Raw genomic sequence first — 22,806 nt, 5'->3', positions numbered from 1 at the left:
GGCACATATTCAGACATCTTCTCTTTTTACACATTTTGTTATGTTTGACTTATTCTAAAATTGTTTACATGTTTTTCTCATCAATCTACACACAATAATGACAAGGCGCAAACATTTTTTTTTTTAAACAAATGTATTAATAAAAAATGTAAAAAAAAATAACATTTACAGAAGTATTCAGACCCTTTACTCAGTAATTTGTTGAAGCACCTTTTGGCAGTGATTACAACCTCAAGTCTTCTTGGGTATGATGCTATTTGCAGATCCTCTCAAGCTCTGTCAGGTTGTCGCTGCACAACTATTTTCAGGTCTCTCCAGAGATGTTTGATCGGGTTCAAGTCCAGGCTCTGACTGGGCCACTCAAGGACATTCAGAGACTTGTCCCGAAGCCACACCTTCGTTGTCTTGGCTGTTTGCTTAGGGTCGTTGTCCTGTTGGAAGGTAAAACCTTCGCCCCAGTCTGAGGTCCTGAGCGCTAGTTTAGAAAGAATTCTAACATTGCCATTATAGGGTATAGTATTTAGATTGATGAGGAAAATGTTTTATGTAATCAATTTTAGAATAAGGCTGTAACGTATCAAAATGTGGAAAAAGTGAAAGGGTCTGAATATTTTCCGAATGCACTGTATATGGAAAAATACAGGTTTTACTATTTGGCTAAAAGAACAGACTCTTGGTCGACCAAGTTTTTTTTCGGTCCGGGACAGCCCTAATTGTTTTAGATAATGCCATTTATGAAAAGGGACATTTATCAAAGTATGAACTTCCAAGGTGTATGAATAAATCATGTGTGTTTTGCATGTGTTTTTCATACTGTATGCACATTTTTCACGCACATGTTGATTGTTTTATTCCAAGGAACCTCTGAAGGTGACCAAGCCTAAACCAAAGAGGCCTTCAGAGGAGCTGAAGAAGACGGAGAAAGCCAAAATGGAGAGGAGGGTGCCGCAGGAGTTTCAGGAGTTTGGAGAGAGTAAGGGGCCTCTATCTATACGGACTCTATTTTCAACAAAGTATCTTATTGCCCAAACGCAAGTGGGTTTACAGTATTGGCTGTGGTATTTTCATACCATAACGTAAGGATTGGCAATTTAACATTAGCAATCTTACGCTGAGGTGGGAGCGGTGGCAATATCTGAGATGTGTCCTTTCAAATGCCCATATGCCCAGAGAAAATTGCACATTTCATTGAATATCTCATGTTTAAACGGAATTCTCTGTAAACAAACATGGGCGTTGCAGATATGCATGGTGGAAAGAGTCAATTAAAATAACTACGTCTAGGCTATCTCGTTGGAAAGCCTTTTTCTGATGACCGCATGGTAGGAATGTAATTTTGAGACCAAATTCTGAATCATTTTGGGCAAACATTTTGAGACACAGTAGCGATGAGTAATTTCGCAACAATCGCAATTTAGTTTTTACTGTCAGAAGTTGCTTATTAAGCAAAAGTAGTCGTCAACTCCTAGTGCTGATACACCCACGCTCAGCCTTCCTCATAATAACTGGATTCAAATTCGGGTGTCACCACCTGCACCGTAGCTGGATCTACACAACCAATGTCTCAGAGATATTTATATATGGTATCATTTTTTATATATTTGTGTGTGTATATATAGTTGAAGTTGGAAGTTACATACACTTAGGTTGGAGTCATTAAAACACATTTTTCAGCCACTCCACAAGTTTCTTGTTAACAAACTATAGTTTTGGCAAGTGGGTTAGGACATTACTTTTGTGCATGACACAAGTAATATTACCAATAATTCTTTACAGACTTAACTTATAATTCACTGTATCACAATTCCAGTGGGTCAGAAGTTTACATACACTAATTTGACTGTACCGTTAAACAGCTTAAAACATTTCAGAAAATTATGTCATGCCTTTAGAAGCTTCAGATAGGCTATTGACACAATTTGAGTCAATTGGAGGTGTACCTGTGGATATATTTCAAGGCCTACCTTCAAACTCAGTGCCTCTTTGCTTGACATCATTGGAAAATCAAAAGAAATCAGCCAAGACCTCAGCAAAAAAATTGTAGACCTTCACAAGTCTGGTTCATCCTTGGGAGCAATTTCCAAACGCCTGAAGGTACCACGTTCATCTGTACAAACAATAGTACCCAAGTATAAACACCATGGAACCACCCAGCTGTCCAACCACTTAGGAAGGAGACACGTTGTCTCCTAGAGATGAACGACTTTGCGAAAAGTGCAAATCAATCCTAGAACAACAGCAAAGGACCTTGTGAAGATGCTGGAGGTAACGGGTACAAAAGTATCTATATCCACAGTAAAAACGAGTCCTATATCGACAACCTGAAAGGCCGCTCAGCAAGGAAGAAGCCACTGTTCCAAAACCGTCATAAAAAAAGCCAGACTATGGTTTGCAACTGCACATGGGGACAAAGATCATACTTTTTGGAGAAGTGTCCTCTGGTCTGAATAGAACTGTTTGGTCATAATGACCATCGTTGTGTTTGGAGGAAAAAGGGGGGTGCTTGCAAGCCGAAGATCACCATCCCAACCGTGAAGCACGGTTGTGGCAGCATCATGTTGTGGGGGTGCTTTGCTGCAGGAGGGACTGGTGCACTTCACGAAATAGATGGCATCATGACGAAGGAAAATTATGTGGATATATTGAAGCAAAATCTCAAGACATCCGTCAGGAAGTTAAAGCTTGGATACAAATGGGTCTTCAAAATGGACAATGACCCCAAGCGTACTTGTAAAGTTGTGGCAAAATGGTCACAACCAAGTCAAGGTATTGGAGTGATCATCACAAAGCCCTTCCTTCAATCCTATATAACATTTGTGGGCAGAACTGAGAAAGTGTGTGCGAGCATGGAGGCCTACAAACCTGACTGTTACACCAGCTGTCAGGAGAAATGGGCCACAATTCACCCAACGTGGGAAGCTTGTGGAAGGCTACCTGAAGCGTTTGAACCAAGTTAAACAATTTAAAGGCAATGCTACCAAATACTAATTGAGTGTATGTAAACTTCTGACCAACTGGAATGCGATGAAAGAAATACAAGCTGAAATAAATCATTCTCTCTCCTATTATTCTGACATTTCACATTCTTAAAATAAAGTGGTGATCCTAATTTACATAAAACAGAGAAATTTTACTCGGATTAAATGTCAGGAACTGTAAAACTGAGTTTAAATATATTTGGCTAATTTGTACTTAAACTTCTTACTTCAACTGTGTGTGTGTGTGTGTGTGTGTGTGTGTATATGAGTCGATTTATCACCAAAGCTTATAAGGTAACTTAATGAACTTGCATCCTCACTACTTCTACCCAACAACCACAATGTGCACCCCTGGGGGACCGCGAACATAGGCGATCAACCACTCGACTACAACTAAAAGTTGGGGGGGGGCCTCCCTCTCCTTTCTATTCTGGTTAGAGCCAGTTTGCCCTGTTCAGTGAAGGGAGTAGTACACAGCATTGTACGAGATCTTCAGTTTCTTGGCAATTTCTCACATTGAATAGCTTTCATTTCTCAGAACAAGAATAGACTGACAAGTTTCAGAAGAAAGTACTTTGTTTCGGGCCATTTTGAGCCTGTAATCAAAACCACAAATGCTAATGATTCTGATACTCAACCAGTCCATAGGCCAGTTTTATTGCTTCTTTAATCAGAACAACAGTTTTCAGCTGTGCAAACATAATTGCAAAATAGTTTTCTATTGATCAATTCTAGGGCATAAACTTGGATTAGCTAACACAGCGTGTTAATTGGAACACAGGAGTGATGGTTGCTGATAATGGGCATCTATACGCCTATGTAGATATTCCATAATAAATCAGCTGTTTCCAGCTAAAATAGTAATTTACAACATTAATGTCTACACTGTATTTCTGATCCATTTTATGTTATTTTAATGGACAAAAAAATTGCTTTTCTTTCAAAAACAAGGACATTTCTAAGTGACCTCATACTTTTGAGCGGTTGTGTGTGTGTGTGTGTGTGTGTGTGTGTGTGTATATATATCTCTGTGCATTCGGAAAGTATACCAACCCCTTGACTTTTCCGCATTTTATTACATTAACACCTTATTATAAAATTGATTTAAATATTTTCCTCATCAATCTACACACAATACACCATAATCACGAAGCAAAAACATTTTTTTCCCCCTACTTTTTGCAAATGTATTAAAATAAAAATTTGTCCGTAGAGCTCTGAGACAGAATTGTGTCGCGGCACAGATCTGGAGAAGGGTACCAAAACATTTCTTCAGAATTGAAGGTCCCAAAGAACAGTGGCCTCCATTCTTAAATGAAAGAAGTTTGGCACCGCCAACTCTCTTCCTAGAGCTGGCCGCCTGACCAAACTGAGCAATCATTGGAGAACGGCCTTGGTCAGGGAGGTGAACAAGAACCCGATGGTCACTGACAGTTCTCCAGAGTTCCTCTGTGGAAATGGGGGAACCTTCCAGAAGGACAATCATCTCTGCAGCACTCCACCAATCAGGCCTTTGTGGTAGAGTGGCCAGACGGATGCCACTCCTCAGTAAAAGGCACATGACAGCCCGCTTGGAGTTTGCCAAAAGGCACACAAAGGATTCTGACCATGAGAAACAATATTGTCTGGTCTGATGAAACCACAATTCAACTTGTTGACCTGAATGCCAAGCGTCACGTCTGGAGGAAACCTGGCACCATCTCTATGGTGAAGCATGGTAGTGGTAGCATCATGCTGTGGGGATGTTTTTCAGCGGCAGGGACTGGGAGACTAATCAGGATTGTGGGGAAAGATGAACGGAGCGAAGTACTGAAAGATTCTTAATGAATGCCTGCTCCAGAGCGCTCAGGACCTGACTGGGGCAACGGTTCACCTTCCAACAGGACAACAACCCTAAGCACACAGTCAAGACAACGCAGGAGTGGCTTCGGGACAAGCATCAATGTCCTTGAGTGGCCCAGCCAGAGCCCGGACTTGAACCTGACCAAATATCTCTGGAGAGACCTGAAAATAGCTTTGCAGCGATGCTCCCAATCCAACCTGACAGAGCTTGAGAGGGTCTGCAGAGAAAAATGGCAGGAACTCCCCAAATACAGATGTGCCAAACTTGTAGCGTCATACCCAAGAAGACTCGCGTCTGTAATCGCTGCCAAAGGTGCTTCCACAAAGTACTCAGTAAACGGTCTGAATACTTATGTAAATGTTATATTTCCATTTATTTTTTATTTTTACATACATTAGCAAAGATTTATTTTTTTTAACAGTTTTTAATTGTATTACCATATGGCCCAACGCCTAACAAACAGTCCAGTCCAACTTGTATTACAAAAGTATCCCTTTCTGAAAAATGTGCCAACATTACATTTGTGAAAATAGTTTATGTAAGAACACGTAGTATGAAAAGGTACAGGGCACACTCTGTTCAAATAACTTGCAACTGGGCAATGGGGATCACATAATTCCATCCAGGAGGGAACTACCAGTTAATTATACGCCTGAGCAACAGTCCAGGAAATCATTAACTTTGGCTTAATGCCCATTGAAACCCCATTTAACAACATTAAAAGGGAGATACCCACCCACAAGGTTACACATGCTGTCACAGAAGTGATTAATGGCAAAGATGGGAGGTGTGTCCTCTACCTTTTTTTTTTTTTTACTCTGATTTAGCCAATAGTGTAAAATCTAATGCAGACACGTATTGGGGAATTGACTAGTTTAGTAATGTTAAACTGTATTTTGAGTGGACCATCCCTGTAAGCCTTGTCACTAACTGGCAACTTCCCCAGCTCGGAAGTCTGTGCGCCAGTCGACCAGCGAGCATACGCGGAAGACCAACCTGCGACTGCAAGAAAGACAGGATGCCCCCCGACGGCGGAGGGGAGCCCACCACGACCGACCCCTGACCCAGGAAGAGTTGCTGGCTGAGGCCAAAATAACTGCTGAGGTCAACCTCCGATCCCTAGGTAAGACGAAAGGGGGAATCTAAATGGTGAAGAGTTGCCCTGTTAATTCCCAACAACGACGACGTGGTTCAAGTTAAATTAAGTTTACTGATTCATAACATCACTGTCCACATAGGCACAGTGAAACGGTAACTAGAAACTTCAAAAATACGAGGGAGTGCACACCATAATTGCAGGTGTTTAAACTACCTGAATCGTAATTACAGACATAGTGGCACTTGAATATACAAGTTAACAGCTCATGTTACCTGAATGGATTGCAATGAGTTCCTATTAGTCCCTATTACATGAGTTGATATTAATGAAGTTGGTGGGAAATAAACTGTCTAAACTCTATTTAGAATGGAGGTTTAAGGACAAAAGCAGGGAAGGAAAAATAGATGTCGCTCAGAATGAGACGGAGCGGAGATTTGTCCATGCACAAAGCCTTTTTATGGGTCTCTTGCCCATCCAGAATAATTGACAGAAAAAATACCTAGCGCTAAAAGATATGACACATGGCAGTGCATACTGAACAATGTGAGAAAATATGTCCAGAGCTTGGCCAGGGTCGTGTTAATTGACCATTTCTGTGTGTTCTTATTTTAAAGAGAACTACGAACGTCTTGAGGCTGACAAGAAAAAACAGGTCCATAAGAAGCGGCGATTTGAGGGCCCCACCATCCGCTACCACTCTGTCCTCATGCCCCTGGTGCCTCACTCCGTCTTAAAAGAAGAAAATGTGGACGTGGAAGGGTAAGGAGACACATTTTTAGGTGGAAGAGTTTTGTTTTGCTGAAAAAAATTGCTACATCTGCATTGAGTTTCAGAATTTTTTACAAGAATGTAGCAATGCTATTGGAAACGGTTTGTTAAAAGCCTTCTAGTATCTGGATAAATGCAGGGCCGGCAGCAAAATGAATCAGTTGGACAGGCATTTGATTTCCATAGACCGGCATGTTTTTTTCAAGGGTGTTGTCCAAAAGACAGGCAGTCATTGTCATGTGGTTAATCATAAAAATCAGAATAGAAAATTATACAAATCTGAACATTCTAATTCGACTAAGGCGAGAGCACCAGCCTCTGCCATATGGACACATTGATAGCCTACACTGTGATCCATTGGCGGCTAAAGAAATGAGCACATGGAACTCAGAGAAAGCCAATGCAGCAGTCTTCAACTAAATAAAATACATATGCCTAAAGCCGACAAATAAAAACACAACCTGATGAAAATGTTCCAATACCAACATGTTTCAAGCAGACCACCATAGTCCCTATGCCCAAGAATGCTAAGGTAACCTTCCTAAATGACTACCGGCCCGTGCACGTCTGTAGCCATGAAGTGCTTTGAAAGGCTGGTCATGGCTCACATCAACACCATCATCCCAGAAGGAACACCTACTTGAGAAAGCTGTTTATTGACTACAGCTCAGGTTTCAACGCCATAGTGCCCTCAAAGCTCATCACTAAGCTAATAACCCTGGGACTAAACACTTCCCTTTGCAAATGGATCCTGGACTTCCTGACAGGCCTCCCCCAGGTGGTAAGGGTAGGTAAGAACTCTCTGATCCTCAACACGGGGGCGTGTGCTCAGTCCCCTCCTGTACGCTCTGTTCACCCATGACTGCATGGCCAAGCACGATTCCAACACCATCATTAAGTTTGTCAACGACACAACATTGTTAGGTCTGATCACAGACAACGATGAGACGGCCTATAGGGAGGAGGTCAGAGACCTGGCCGTGTGGTGCCAGGTAAAATAGATGGTGTCATGAGGAAGGAAAATTATGTGGATATATTGAAGCAATAATGTTTGTAATATAAAACACACAAAAATACGAGCCTTAGGTCATTAATGTGGTTAAATCCGGAAACTATAATTTCAAATACAAAACGTTTATTCTTTCAGTGAAATACGGAATCGTTCCGTATTTTATCGAACGGGTGGCAACCTTAAGTCTAGTGCTGTTAGATGTCAGAATTATGTCATTCTGGCTAATTAATTACGGTCTTTGTTAGGAAGAAATGGTCTTCACACAGTTCGCAACGAGCCAGGCGGCCCAAACTGCTGCATACAGTGCCTTGCGAAAGTATTCAGCCCCCTTGAACTTTGCAACCTTTTGCCACATTTCAGGCTTCAAACATAAAGATATAAAACTGTATTTTTTTGTGAAGAATCAACAACAAGTGGGACACAATCATGAAGTGGAACGACATTTATTGGATATTTCAAACTTTTTTAACAGATCAAAAACGGAAAAATTGGGCGTGCAAAATTATTCAGCCCCCTTAAGTTAATACTTTGTAGCGCCACCTTTTGCTGCGATTACAGCTGTAAGTCGCTTGGGGTATGTCTATCAGTTTTGCACATCGAGAGACTGAAATTTTTCCCCATTCCTCCTTGCAAAACAGCTCGAGCTCAGTGAGGTTGGATGGAGAGCATTTGTGAACAGCAGTTTTCAGTTCTTTCCACAGATTCTCGATTGGATTCAGGTCTGGACTTTGACTTGGCCATTCTAACACCTGGATATGTTTATTTTTGAACCATTCCATTGTAGATTTTGCTTTATGTTTTGGATCATTGTCTTGTTGGAAGACAAATCTCTGTCCCAGTCTCAGGTCTTTTGCAGACTCCATCAGGTTTTCTTCCAGAATGGTCCTGTATTTGGCTCCATCCATCTTCTCATCAATTTTAACCATCTTCCCTGTCCCTGCTGAAGAAAAGCAGGCCCAAACCATGATGCTGCCACCACCATGTTTGACAGTGGGGATGGTGTGTTCAGCTGTGTTGCTTTTACGCCAAACATAACGTTTTGCATTGTTGCCAAAAAGTTCAATTTTGGTTTCATCTGACCAGAGCACCTTCTTCCACATGTTTGGTGTGTCTCCCAGGTGGCTTGTGGCAAACTTTAAACAACACTTTATGGATATCTTTAAGAAATGGCTTTCTTCTTGCCACTCTTCCATAAAGGCCAGATTTGTGCAATATACGACTGATTGTTGTCCTATGGACAGAGTCTCCCACCTCAGCTGTAGATCTCTGCAGTTCATCCAGAGTGATCATGGGCCTCTTGGCTGCATCTCTGATCAGTCTTCTCCTTGTATGAGCTGAAAGTTTAGAGGGACGGCCAGGTCTTGGTAGATTTGCAGTGGTCTGATACTCCTTCCATTTCAGTATTATCGCTTGCACAGTGCTCCTTGGGATGTTTAAAGCTTGGGAAATCTTTTTGTATCCAAATCCGGCTTTAAACTTCTTCACAACAGTATCTCGGACCTGCCTGGTGTGTTCCTTGTTCTTCATGATGCTCTCTGCGCTTTTGACGGACCTCTGAGACTATCACAGTGCAGGTGCATTTATACGGAGACTTGATTACACACTGGTGGATTGTATTTATCATCATTAGTCATTTAGGTCAACATTGGATCATTCAGAGATCCTCGCTGAACTTCTGGAGAGAGTTTGCTGCACTGAAAGTAAAGGGGCTGAATAATTTTGCACGCCCAATTTTTCAGTTTTGGATTTGTTAAAACAGTTTGAAATATCCAATAAATGTCGTTCCACTTCATGATTGTGTCGCACTTGTTGTTGATTCTTCACAAAAAAATACAGTTTTATATCTTTATGTTTGAAGCCTGAAATGTGGCAAAAGGTCGCAAAGTTCAAGGGGGCCGAATACTTTCGCAAGGCACTGTATACCCTGACTCTGCTTGCACTGAACGCAAGAGAAGTGACACAATTTCCCTAGTTAATATTGCCTGCTAACACTAATATCTTAACAAAATATGCAGGTTTAAAAAATATACTTGTCTATTGATTTTAAGAAAAGCATTGATGTTCATGGTTAGGTTCATTGGTACAACGATTGTGCTTTTTTCGCGAATGCACTTTGTTAAATCATCACCAGTTGGCGAAGTAGGCTGTGATTCGATGATAAATTAACAGGCACCGGATTGATTATATGCAACGCAGGAGCTAGGTATACTAGTAATATCAACCATGTGTAGTTAACTAGTGATTATGTTAAGATAGTTTTTTTTATTTTTTATATGATAAGTTTAATGCTAGCTAACAACTTACCTTTGGCTCCTTGCTGCACTCGGGTAACAGGGGGTCAGCCTGCCACGCAGTCTCTTCATAGATTGTAATGTAATCGGCGTCCAAAAATGACCGATTTAAAACTTGAAATCGTCCCTAATTAATCAGCCATGCCGATTTTAATCGGTCGACCTCCTTGTTTCCACTGGATATATGGGATCATCAGATCTTGATACATTTCTCTTTTACATCGAGGCCGGGGGAGAGTTGGAACATTTTTCAAGTACTGCGACTAACCATTATTATTCTCAAAGGATGTAAAAACAAAAAACCAGACTGGCTCAGTTTATTAGTGGTGGACTTTGAGTTAAGTCAGAGATCAGACATCCCAATTGGGCACTTTTCTACATATGCACACAGCAGGCCAGGTAGGCCTACTTCTATGCGTACACAGGCACATGCACTCCCTCTGTATGTTTCTAGAGAGAAGGATTAACGGTACATTTACTAGGCCTACTTGTGACATGATATATATACAAACAGCAAACAATTCACACAATGAATGAGCAGGAATTGGCGGCAGACAGCTAAGCTCTTTCTGGAGAGCTGAGTACACGTATTCTGGAGAAAGACGTGCCATATCTTCGCCACACATCCCTCCCCTTCTTGTTGCAACATTTTAAATTATACTCAAGACACATTATCTTCACACACATTTTAGATGCTTTTCACTGACAGCTGCAACTCAATCAGCTAGGACTATTGCCACACGCTGCCCAAATTGAGGGCTTCCCAAATAGGCATAGACCTACGCACTTGTGATTTTTAAACAATCCACTGCTATTTTTCTTTTCAAAATAATGATCCTCTTTGGCTAAGTCATGCTCCCTGGTGAAGTATTTTATTTAGATGGGTAATTTAAATAGTTTTGGCAAAACATCAATTTACTTTAGTGGAAGCCAGCATCTGAACTGTGCAATCGATTTCTTTCCAATTCGTAAGAAATAAAAACACATCTGAATATAATGACGAGATGCTCTCATGTGTCCGTCCTAACAAGGAGAGTCATTGTCCCAAAGGCGGGAAGGTAGGCTTCAAGTTTAGGTCTGCATAATATGTCAATATAACCACTTTGGGCTTATTCTATACAGATTTTGGCGAGAGTGAGCCCTCTCGCTTCGCCTCTTCCTCTCTGCTGAAACTATCACCTGAGAGAGCATCCGAGCGAGCCAATCAGCGCCCCTCTGTCTTACTATATGTAGCCCATGTAAATGATCCTGTCTGGCCAGAAATAGTATGACATGCCATACTCTTATTGTCCAGACAGCATCCGATACATGGTTTACACATACTGAGACAGAGGGGTGCATGCGGTACCTGTAAAACAAATCAACTCAATTATTTGGTTGACATTACTCCTCTCCTTTTCATTTGGCAAAGGTAATGTGTCAGCCTATTATGAAAATATTCAAAAAGCCCAATTACTAGGCTATTCACATTTTTATATATATATATATATATATATATATATATATATATATATATATATATATAATTTTGAATAGCCTAGTAATTGGGCTTTTTGAATATTTTTATAATAGGCTGACACATTACCTTTAAGCTAAAAGTAATATCACCACTGTGCGTATATATAATTTTGAATAGCCTAGTAATTGGGCTTTTTGAATATTTTCATAATAGGCTGACACATTACCTTTTAGCTAAAAGTAATATCACCACTGTGCGTTTCCATCTCCTCTCCTTTTCATTCCTTTCTCCAGTGCGCAGAGAGGGGGGTTGTTTGGGCTGAGATCCCACTGAGATCCCGCTAACGGGATCGATATGACAACAGCCAGTGAAAGTGCATAGAGCCAAATTCAAAACAACAGAAATCCCATAATTAAAATTCCTCAAACATACAAGTATTTTACACCATTTTAAAGATACACTTCTTCTTAATCCCACCACAGTGTCCGATTTCAAAAAGGCTTTACAGCGAAAGCAAACCAAACGATTGTTAGGTCAGAGCCACATTTTTTTCCAGCCAAAGAGAGGAGTCACAAAAAGCAGAAATATAGATCAAATTAATCACTAACCTTTGATCTTCATCAGATGACACTCATAGGACTTCATGTTACATGTATTGTATGTTTTGTTCGATAACGTTCATATTTATATCAAAAAATCTCAGTTTACATTGGCGCATTATGTTCAGTAGTTCCAAAACATCCGGTGATTTTGCAGAGTGCCACATCAGTTTACAGAAATACTCATAATAAACATTGATAAAAGATACAACTATTATGCACGGAATTATAGATACACTTCTCCTTAACTTGTTATGGCTGCAATCCTGATGTGTCATCAACAACCGCTGAATAGCATAGCGCTACATACAATAAATATTTATATTCACGAAATCACAAGTGCAATATAGGAAAACACAGCTTAGCCTTTTGTTAATCCACCTGTCGTGTCAGATTTTGAAATTCTGCTTTACAGCGAAAGCAATCCAAGCTTTTGTAAGTTTATCTATCGCACAATAAAACATTAAGTACACTTAGCATCAGGTAGCTTGGTCACGAAAGTCAGAAAAGCAATCAAATTAATCGTTTACCTTTGGTCTTCGGATGTTTTCACTCACGAGACTCCCAGTTACACAACAAATGTTCCTTTTGTTCCATAAAGATTATTTTTATATCCAAAATACCTCCGTTTGTTTGTCGAGTTATGTTCAGAAATCCACAGGAAAGAGCGGTCACGACAACGCAGACGAAAATTCCAAATAGTTTCCATAATGTCCACAGAAACATGTGAAACGTTTTTATAATCAATCCTCAGGTTGTTTTTAAAATATATAATCGATAATATATGAACCGCAAATGTATTTCACAGTAGGAGAGGGGAAAACAATGGCTGTCCAAATTCTGTTGCGCGAGCAAAACTCATGTGACCACTTGACGCGATGTTATCGCTCTGGCTCATTTTTCAAAATAAAGCCTGAAACTATGTCTGAAGACTGTTGGCACCTTGAGGAAGCGGTAGGAAAAGGAGTCTGGTTCATATCCCTTTAAATGGAGCAAAGGGAGGCTATGGAACATGGAGATTTCAAAATAGAAGCCACTTCCTGTTTTGATTTTCCTCAGGGTTTCGCCTGCAATATCAGTTCTGTTATACTCACAGACAATATTTTGTCAGTTTTGGAAACTTTAGTGTTTTCTATCCCATACTAATAATAATATGCATATATTAGCAACTGAGACTGAGGAGCTGGCCGTTTACAATGGGCACCTTTTCATCCAAGCTACTCAATACTGCCCCTGCAGCCATAAAAAGTTAATGCAACCGCTGTGTCAGATTTCAAAAAAACTTTGCGGAAAAAGCACCTTTTGCTATAATCTGAGTATGGCGCTCTGAGACCAAAACAACCCAAACAGATATCCGCCATGTTGTGTAGTCAACAGAAGTCAGAAATAGCATTATTAATATTCACTTACCTTTGATGATCTTGATCAGAATGCACTCCCAGGAATCCCAGTTCCACAATAAATGTTTGTTTTGTTCGATAATGTCTATTTATGTCCAAATACCTCCTTTTTGTTCGCGCGTTCAGCCCAGTAATCCAAATTCATGACGCGTGATCACTAGGAGCAGACAATGTCAAAAAGTTCCGTTACAGTCCGTAGAAACATGTGAAACGGTGTATAGAATCAATCTTTAGGATGTTTTTAACATAAATCTACAATAATGTTCCAACCGGAGAATTCCTTTTGTCTTCAGAAATACAATGGAACTCAAGCTAACTCTCATGTGAACGTGCGTCACCAGCTCATGGCTCTCTGGCAGACCTCTGACTCATTCCCCTCTCATTCACCCCCACTTCACAGTAGAAGCATCAAACAAGGTTCTGAAAACTGTTGACATCTAGTGGAATCCTTAGGAAGTGCTATTTGACCCCATAGACACTGTGTATTCGATAGGCCAAGAGTTGAAAAACTACAGAACTCAGATTTCCCACTTCCTGGTTGGATTTTTTTCTCAGGTTTTTGCCTGCCATATGAGTTCTATTATACTCACAGACATCATTCAAACATTTTATAAACGTCAGATTGTTTTCTATCCAAATCTACTAATATGCATATATTAGCAACTGGGCCTGAGTTGCAGACAGTTTACTCTGGGCACCTTATTCATCCAAGCTACTCAATACTGCCCCCAGCCCAAAGAAGTTAATAGAATATGTTTCCTTGTGAAAACATCTTACTATCGATGTTCCCGAACAGCTTTCACTTGGTTTCCCAAATCAAGCACTTGGTAGCGTTAGGAACAGGGTTGGAGAGCCCATGGCATACAGAGTTTGGGCGGAATATCATCTGTTGCACCGAGAAATAACCAGAGTAGCCTACCCAACATGAGTGAAACGAACCAGCAGGAAAGTGGCCTCCATTCGCTATTCGAGTGCATACAGATTACATGCATGTTTTTCTCTTTCCCCTCTTCCTGCCCATTTGATAATGGGCCATTCTAAATCGAAACTAATTGTATTTATTAGTAAAGACTAGATGAAATTGAGTCTGGTCTGATGGGTGAAAATATGATCACTTTATGAAAGAACAGCTTGCAGCCTGAGGGAAAGAACAGAACGCAAGCTTTTTTATTGCAACTTTCTCAAATGATCAACAGCCTATAGTCGCATCATGCAGCCCATATCTTTTGATTTCTAAGGCGTCTATGATTTGTATCATTCTCAACTAAAGTTGCCAAATAACTATAAATCTAGCATATAGGACCTGTTTCAAATTATCACCTTTACGCTCAACATAGCCACTTCAAATGGGCCTTCTCACGCCAGAATGGGAAAAATATCCTCCATTTTTATTCAGCAAAATGTAATTATATTATTCTTATTGTAAAATCATATAATATTAAATAATTGCACAATACATTATCTTGTCAGCTTGAAGAACAAGCTTACAGCCTATGGCATGGCAGATAACATACTGTAGGCCAACTTTTCTGTTCTTCTGAAATACATATCATGTTTCTTTAGACCTTCCTGAAATTAATACTGAATTTATTTGTGATGGTGTATTTTCAATTGATTTATTAGATACAGTGCCTTGCGAAAGTATTCGGGCCCCTTGAACTTTGCGACCTTTTGCCACATTTCAGGCTTCAAATATAAAGATATAAAACTGTATTTTTTTGTGAAGAATCAACAACAAGTGGGACACAATCATGAAGTGGAACGACATTTATTGGATATTTCAAACTTTTTTAACAAATCAAAAACTGAAAAATTGGGCGTGCAAAATTATTCAGCCCCTTTACTTTCAGTGCAGCAAACTCTCTCCAGAAGTTCAGTGAGGATCTCTGAATGATCCAATGTTGACCTAAATGACTAATGATGATAAATACAATCCACCTGTGTGTAATCAAGTCTCCGTATAAATGCACCTGCACTGTGATAGTCTCAGAGGTCCGTTAAAAGCGCAGAGAGCATCATGAAGAACAAGGAACACACCAGGCAGGTCCGAGATACTGTTGTGAAGAAGTTTAAAGCCGGATTTGGATACAAAAAGATTTCCCAAGCTTTAAACATCCCAAGGAGCACTATGCAAGCGATAATATTGAAATGGAAGGAGTATCAGACCACTGCAAATCTACCAAGACCTGGCCGTCCCTCTAAACATTCAGCTCATACAAGGAGAAGACTGATCAGAGATGCAGCCAAGAGGCCCATGATCACTCTGGATGAACTGCAGAGATCTACAGCTGAGGTGGGAGACTCTGTCCATAGGACAACAATCAGTCGTATATTGCACAAATCTGGCCTTTATGGAAGAGTGGCAAGAAGAAAGCCATTTCTTAAAGATATCCATAAAAAGTGTTGTTTAAAGTTTGCCACAAGCCACCTGGGAGACACACCAAATATGTGGAAGAAGGTGCTCTGGTCAGATGAAACCAAAATTGAACTTTTTGGCAACAATGCAAAACGTTATGTTTGGCGTAAAAGCAACACAGCTGAACACACCATCCCCACTGTCAAACATGGTGGTGGCAGCATCATGGTTTGGGCCTGCTTTTCTTCAGCAGGGACAGGGAAGATGGTTAAAATTTATGGGAAGATGGATGGAGCCAAATACAAGACCATTCTGGAAGAAAACCTGATGGAGTCTGCAAAAGACCTGAGACTGGGACGGAGATTTGTCTTCCAACAAGACAATGATCCAAAACATAAAGCAAAATCTACAATAGAATGGTTCAAAAATAAACATATCCAGTTGTTAGAATGGCCAAGTCAAAGTCCAGACCTGAATCCAATTGAAAATCTGTGGAAAGAACTGAAAACTGCTGTTCACAAATGCTCTCCATCCAACCTCACTGAGCTCTAGCTGTTTTGCAAGGAGGAATGCAAGTCTCTCGATGTGCAAAACTGATAGAGACATACCCCAAGCGACTTACAGCTGTAATCGCAGCAAAAGGTGGCGCTACAAAGTATTAACTTAAGGGTGCTGAATAATTTTGCACGCCCAATTTTTCAGTTTTTGATTTGTTAAAAAAGTTTGAAATATCCAATAAATGTCGTTCCACTTCATGATTGTGTCCCACTTGTTGTTGATTCTTCACAAAAAAATACAGTTTTATATCTTTATGTTTGAAGCCTGAAATGTGGCAAAAGGTCGCAAAGTTCAAGGGGGCTGAATACTTTCGCAAGGCACTGTATTGACTTGTATACGGCTTGTATGCATAGATGTGTTTATGTTCATTAACGGTCATTTACCGTGAGACCAGCAGTCTTTTTACATGACAATAACCGTCTGACCAAATTTTATGACTGCCACAGCCCTAACTGCATACCTTATTTCCATTTGATTTTGGAACACCATATTTAGTATGAAAAGCAACGTTGCTATCTTAAATCAAATAAACACTGGGGTGGCAGGAGGGGTAGCCTAGTGCATTGGACATGTAACCGAAAGGTTGCAAGATCGAATCCCAGAGCAGACAAGGTAAAAAATCTGTCGTTCTGCCCCTGAACAAGGCAGTTAACCCACTGTTCCTAGGCCGTCATTGAAAATAAGAATTGGTTCTTAACTGACTTGCCTAGTTAACTTCTCTAGGGAAGGGGGCAGCATTTGGAATTTTGGATGAAAAGAGTGCCCAAATTAAACCTCCTTCTCCTCAGGCCCAGAAGATAGGATATGCATATAACTGGTAGATTTGGATAGAAAACACTCTAAAGTTTCCAAAGCTGTTAACATAGTGTCTGTGAGTATAACAGAACTGGTTTGGCAGGCGAAAACCTGAGAAATCCATTCAGGAAGTAGGATTTTTTTGGATTGTTGTAGTTTTCTATTCAATGCCATTACAGTATCCGTTGACTTAGTACTCAAATTGCAGTTCCTATGCCTTCCACTAGATGTCAACAATCTTTAGAAATTGTTTCAGGCTTGTATTCTGAAAAAGGGAGTAAGAGCAGTCTGAATGAGTGGACCCTGCTGTGTCACAGAGCTTTTTCATGCGCGTGACCGAGAGAGTGCCTTTCTGGTTTACCTTTTATATTGACGACGGTATTGTCCAGTTGAAATATTATCGATTATTTAGGCTAAAAACAACCTGAGGATTGTTTATGAACATCGTTTGAAATGTTTCTACGAACTTTACGGATACTATTTGGATTTTTTTGTCTGCCTGTTGTGACTGCGTTTGAGCCTGTGGATTACTGAAGAAAATGCGCAAACAAAACGGAGGTTTTTGGATGTAAAGAGACTTTATCGAATAATAGGAACATTTATTGAATAAATGTCTTCTGAGTGCAACCATATGAGATCATCAAAGGTAAGTGATTAATTTTTATCTCTATTTCTGACTTGTGTAACTCTTCTACTTGGCTGGTTACTGTTTGTAATGATTTGTCTGCTGGGCTATGTTCTCAAATAAGTGTAAGGTATGCTTTCGCCGTAAAGCATTTTTGAAATCTGACACCGTGGTTGGATTCACAAGTAGGTTATCTTTAAACCTATGTAAAATAGTTGCATCTTTCTGAATTATTATTAGTATTTCTGTATTTGAATTTGGTGCTCTGCAATCTCACTGGATGTTGGCCCTAGAGGTTAAATAAAAAATATTTAAAAAAACACCCAGACAGGATGCAGCAGCCGTCTTACTGAAATCAAGTACTATTTGAATGTGAAATTAATATTGGATGCATTTTCTGTATAGTGTTTGTCTCCTTGTTATTTAAGCCCAAGTAGCCACTGTAGCCTAGGCTACTTTGCAATGGCCACAGTTTGGACCTGGAGTAGAGTACAGCATTGTTTACAATAAAGCTATTATTGCCCTTTGTCGGTAGTCTGTTTTATTACATATTTAACCTTTATTTAGCCAGGGAGTCTATGTACCACTAACTAAAGTGTTTGTATTTGTTTTTTTTAAAGGTTAGACCAGGACACACCACTGCTCGTTGCTCCTGTGGCAGCAAGTCCAATGCCTTCCCAGCAACCCTTGGGAGGTCTTTGCTCCCGCACTTACATCACCTTTAGTGACGAGGAGGCCTTTGAGGCTGCCTTCCCCCAGGCTGTGCGGACCGGCTCCCAACCCCCCACCCAGGAAGTCTGTCCTGTCACCCACAAGGCTGCATTATACAGAGACCCAGTTACAGACATCCCCTATGCCAACACACGAGCCTTTCGCATTATTCGCGAAGCCTACCGCAAATATGTGGCAGCTCATGGATTCCCCAACTCTGCTGGGGGTTTCTCTGTGGTTGATGCCTCAGGTTCCAGGAGTGCACGCCAGAAAATGGTCAAGCAGAGCACAGTTGCAAGGTAGAGGCTTATATTCTCTCATAAGTCTGTCCTCCTTTTATTTAGAGCCCCTCATCTGTTCAAAGATTTAAATCTGCAGTCTGGGATTAATCTTTCAGCGAAATGGCAGCCCCAGTACTTGTTTTGGTGTACAGCTGAAGCATAGGGCAATGGAAATTCTTGTTTGTAAACATTGGAGTAATAGAATTTACATTTAGGATAGAACAGGGCTTTCCAACCCTGTTCCTGGAGAGCTACTGTCCTGTAGGTATGTGAATAAAATTTTCAATAAATTTCCTTTAACATCCTGGGCCCTTTTTTGCCTGGAACTAAGTAGGCACAAGTGTCAAACTTAAGTTGGTTTGCAATTTCGTCATGGAAAAACAGGCACACTGGCATTTTACAGACCTAACACCAGGTTTGGCAATTTACCTGTGGGACCAGTGGCAATATTTAAGACTCACAAAAAGCAGGTGTTAACGGTAACGCAGTTGATAATGGATGGATTGTGAGAAGCACAGCCGATCCAGTCATGACGCACAGTGCTCATGGAAGGAGAGATGTGCCTTTTGTGCCGTTAAATCTCATATTTAGAAATGTAAATGAACACTCGGTTTCTTCCCCCCCCCCCCACCATTTCATTTAACTTGATTAAAAACTAAGCACAACCTACCCTCTCCTTAATAGCAGAATCTCATCAGTGTGTATTTTTATGCTAGTTCATTAGCCAAGTAGCCTATGAATAAAGGAGTTTTAAATGGTCTACTGAAACTGCTTTGAAATATTTGAGGTTTTTGCCCTCATGCTTTTTCATTATTCAAAATTCACATAGCTGCATTTCACTTGTTCAAGTAGGCTATCATCCTCATTTTCAAAGAGCGCCGCTCATCTGATTACCAAAGACATGCTCCTCCAAACTATTCAGTCCTCCATATCAACTGCTGATTTCTTTTGAGGATCTACAATTTACAGTTGTCCTAGGCTATAGCATTCACACTGATAAAGGGGCTATGTTTAACAATGCATTTCCATATTGAAGCAATGCTATTAGAAGTATGTGGACTGCAAACATGTTCAACATATTTAGCAAATATGGGGCAGACTATTTAACGAACTAACATTCGAATTGGTCTTGATGACAACGCAATACATAAGACTGTAAATACACAACTTGAAGCAAACACAGAGCGCCTTCTGAATGTATTCCCAACCCTTTACTTATCAACATTTTGTTGTTACCGCCTGGATTTGAAATGGATTAGAGATTTTGTCACTGATCGACACACACTACACAGTAATGTCAGTGGAATTGTGTTTGCAGAACATTTGACTAAATGAAAATCTGAAATGTCTTTAGTCAATAAGTATTCAACCTCTTTGTTATGGGAAGCCTAAATAAGTTCAGGGGTAACAATGTGCTTAACAAGTCACATGAGTTGCATGGAGTAGTGAATTTCAAGCACAGATTCAACCACAAAGACCAGGGAGCTTTTTCAATGCCTCAGTATTTGTGTTTAAAAACAATGATATTAAAATCAGATGGTGAATATCCCTTTGAGCACGGTGATGTTATTAATTAGGCTTTGGATCAATACACCCAGTCACTACAAAGATACCGGTGTCCTTCCTAACTCAGTTGCCGGAGAGTTAAGAAGAGGGACCTCGGAAAACTACAATTGGCACAGAACAGCATAGTCCGCATGGCTGGCCCTTAAATGTACACGGAGAGCTAGCATTAATTCTATGCTTGTAAATCTCTCGTGGCTCAAAGTGGAGGAGAGATTGACATCACTACTTGTTTTTTGTAAGAAGTGTTGACATGCTGAATGTACAGAGCTGTCTGTTTAAACTACTAGCACACAGCTCAGACACCCATCCATAACCCACAAGACATGCCACCCGAGGTCTCTTAATAACAAGTCCAGAACAGACTATGGGAGGCGCACATGGAACTCTATTCCACATCAGGTAACTGATGCAAGCAGTAGAATCAGATTTAATAAAACATGAAATTACAGCTTATGGAACAGCGAAGAGGCCCATGATAAGGGAAAGTGGGATACCTAGTCAGTTATACAACTGAATGCCTTCAACTGAAATGTGTCTTCTGCATTTAACCCAACCCCTCTGTATCGGAGAGGTGTGGGAGCTGCCATAATCGACATCCACGTCTTCAGCCCCCAGGGAACAGTGGGTTAACTCCCTTGCTCGGGGGTAGAACAACGGATTTGTACCTTGTCAGCTCGGGGATTCCATCCAGCAACCTTTCGGTTACGCCCTAACCACTAGGCTACCTGCTGCCCCACGCACTCTAAGACACGCACTCTTTACACACATACACATGGATTTTGTATTGTAGATATGTGGTGGTGGTCTAAGGGAACACACTGAATGTGTTGGGTACGGTGTTATGAAATGGAATGCCATGTATTTTTAACTATATGTAACCGTCTTATGTTGCTGGACCCCAGGAAGAGTGCTAATGGGGATCCATAATAAGTACAAACCTGAGACTGGGTTTGGTCATTTGTAAGTCTAAAATAAATGAATGATGATCATAGGAAGTTTCTGCATGAGTGCTTTGTAGATCAACCCAAGAAAATGCTGCTTGCATTGTGTTTTTGCTACAAAACACAATGGTGAGTTCTATAACCATCACCAGTAATAAAGCTAAGGGCACAATGGACAACAGCATCTAGTGGTTTAAGTGTTGCTGCTGCGGCATGCATTTAGAAGATATCCTCATAATCTCACGTAGACAAGTGACCTGGGGAATCTCCTTCCTTTTAACAACAGGCAGACATGCTTTGTTTCTGTAAAAGAAACCAACCTTCAACTTCCAACTTCTTCACCAGCTTAGTGACATGTTTTTTTTTAAATGAGTGTCATCAAGCCAGATACAAAGATTTTTGTAGGATGGGACTCACTCAATTTGTGTGCTAGCCGAACTAGTCATTACTTTTTTAATTTAAATCTGTGTTACGGGACTTAGAAAACAGCATGCGTTCTGTTTGCATTTACCACTAACTTTAGATCCAATAGTGACCTCTGGTGTGCTTGAAAGTCAGACTTCGAATGTAAAAAAAGCTTGTCCAATCAATGGAGCAATGAAATGCAACACTGTATCATCTGCATACAATTTACTAATTTTATTTTTACGTTATTACCTATGTCATTTATATAGATTGTAAACAGTAGTGGGCTGAGTATCGAACCTTGGGGCACCTTGTTATGTAACTCGAGGAACTCCGATTCGTCCCCAACTACCTTGATGGTCTGAGTTCTGTCATTTGAGCTAATTATGAAACCATCAGTACCCAACCCTATGAAGAACCGAATGACATGGTTTACAGCAGTGTTACTCACTATTTTTTGTAAGGAGGCCACTTTGGGTTGAAATATCATTCAGAGGGCCGCACAGCATTTTCATTTGTAGTACTTTTTCTTCCAATATTATTAATCGAGTGCAATAGAGCACATCGCAAATATATACCTCACAAATATATACCAGCGCACATTAAATAGGCTACATCATATGTATAAGACCCATATTAAGGGTTGCCTCAGTAGTTGGGTGGGTGAAAATGTCCCTTCTGCTCCTTGACTGAATTCATTCTAAATGTCTTGTTACTATCCTTGTGAGGCAGTCCAGGTCAGGTGTGCATTGGTCAGTCTGTTTCTCTGTTTTTGTTTCACAATGTTCATTGTTGAAAATGTTGCTGACAAAAAAATGTCACATTTTGCACACACTGCTTCAGAAGTGGATACTCTGTGTCTGACACAAGGCTTCAGAAATGGGTAACACCTGATCTTAGTTCACCTTGCAATGTGTCATTTGCCTGCAGCTCCACGCGCACGATTTGCTGCATCACGTTCTGTAAGTCACAGACTTTGAGTTTAGTCACAAGTGCGTCATGATGAATGATACAATGAAACGTAACTAATTCTGGAATATCCTCTTTCTCATCAGGCCTATGAGTCCCTTCTTCTTCCCTCGCGTGTTTGAGGCACTGTCAATGCACACAGATGTCAGA

The 22,806-nt window shown here is 40.4% G+C and overlaps 1 protein-coding gene across 2 annotated transcripts in view; it reads left to right on the top strand.

Annotated features, from left to right (window-relative positions):
- LOC139373346 (vacuolar protein sorting 72 homolog a) overlaps positions 1-21,332 on the top strand; it is a 35,877-nt gene extending 14,545 nt beyond the window's left edge. The window contains exons 3-6 of one of the 2 annotated variants that reach the window (XM_071113757.1): positions 859-973; positions 5,768-5,944; positions 6,535-6,679; positions 18,404-21,332. In XM_071113757.1, the coding sequence (XP_070969858.1) occupies positions 859-973; positions 5,768-5,944; positions 6,535-6,679; positions 18,404-18,797 (831 nt within the window). In that variant the 3' untranslated portion in view covers positions 18,798-21,332. The remainder of the gene's footprint in view (positions 1-858; positions 974-5,767; positions 5,945-6,534; positions 6,680-18,403) is intronic. The other variant, XM_071113758.1, reaches the window with a different exon arrangement.
- The last annotated feature ends 1,474 nt before the right edge of the window (positions 21,333-22,806 follow it).

The sequence above is a fragment of the Oncorhynchus clarkii genome, chromosome 18 (genome assembly GCF_045791955.1).
Source record: "Oncorhynchus clarkii lewisi isolate Uvic-CL-2024 chromosome 18, UVic_Ocla_1.0, whole genome shotgun sequence".
Classification (NCBI taxonomy): Eukaryota; Metazoa; Chordata; class Actinopteri; order Salmoniformes; family Salmonidae; genus Oncorhynchus; species Oncorhynchus clarkii.
Note: the sequence above shows the minus strand (reverse complement) of the source record. Positions and strands in the feature narration are given on the sequence as shown.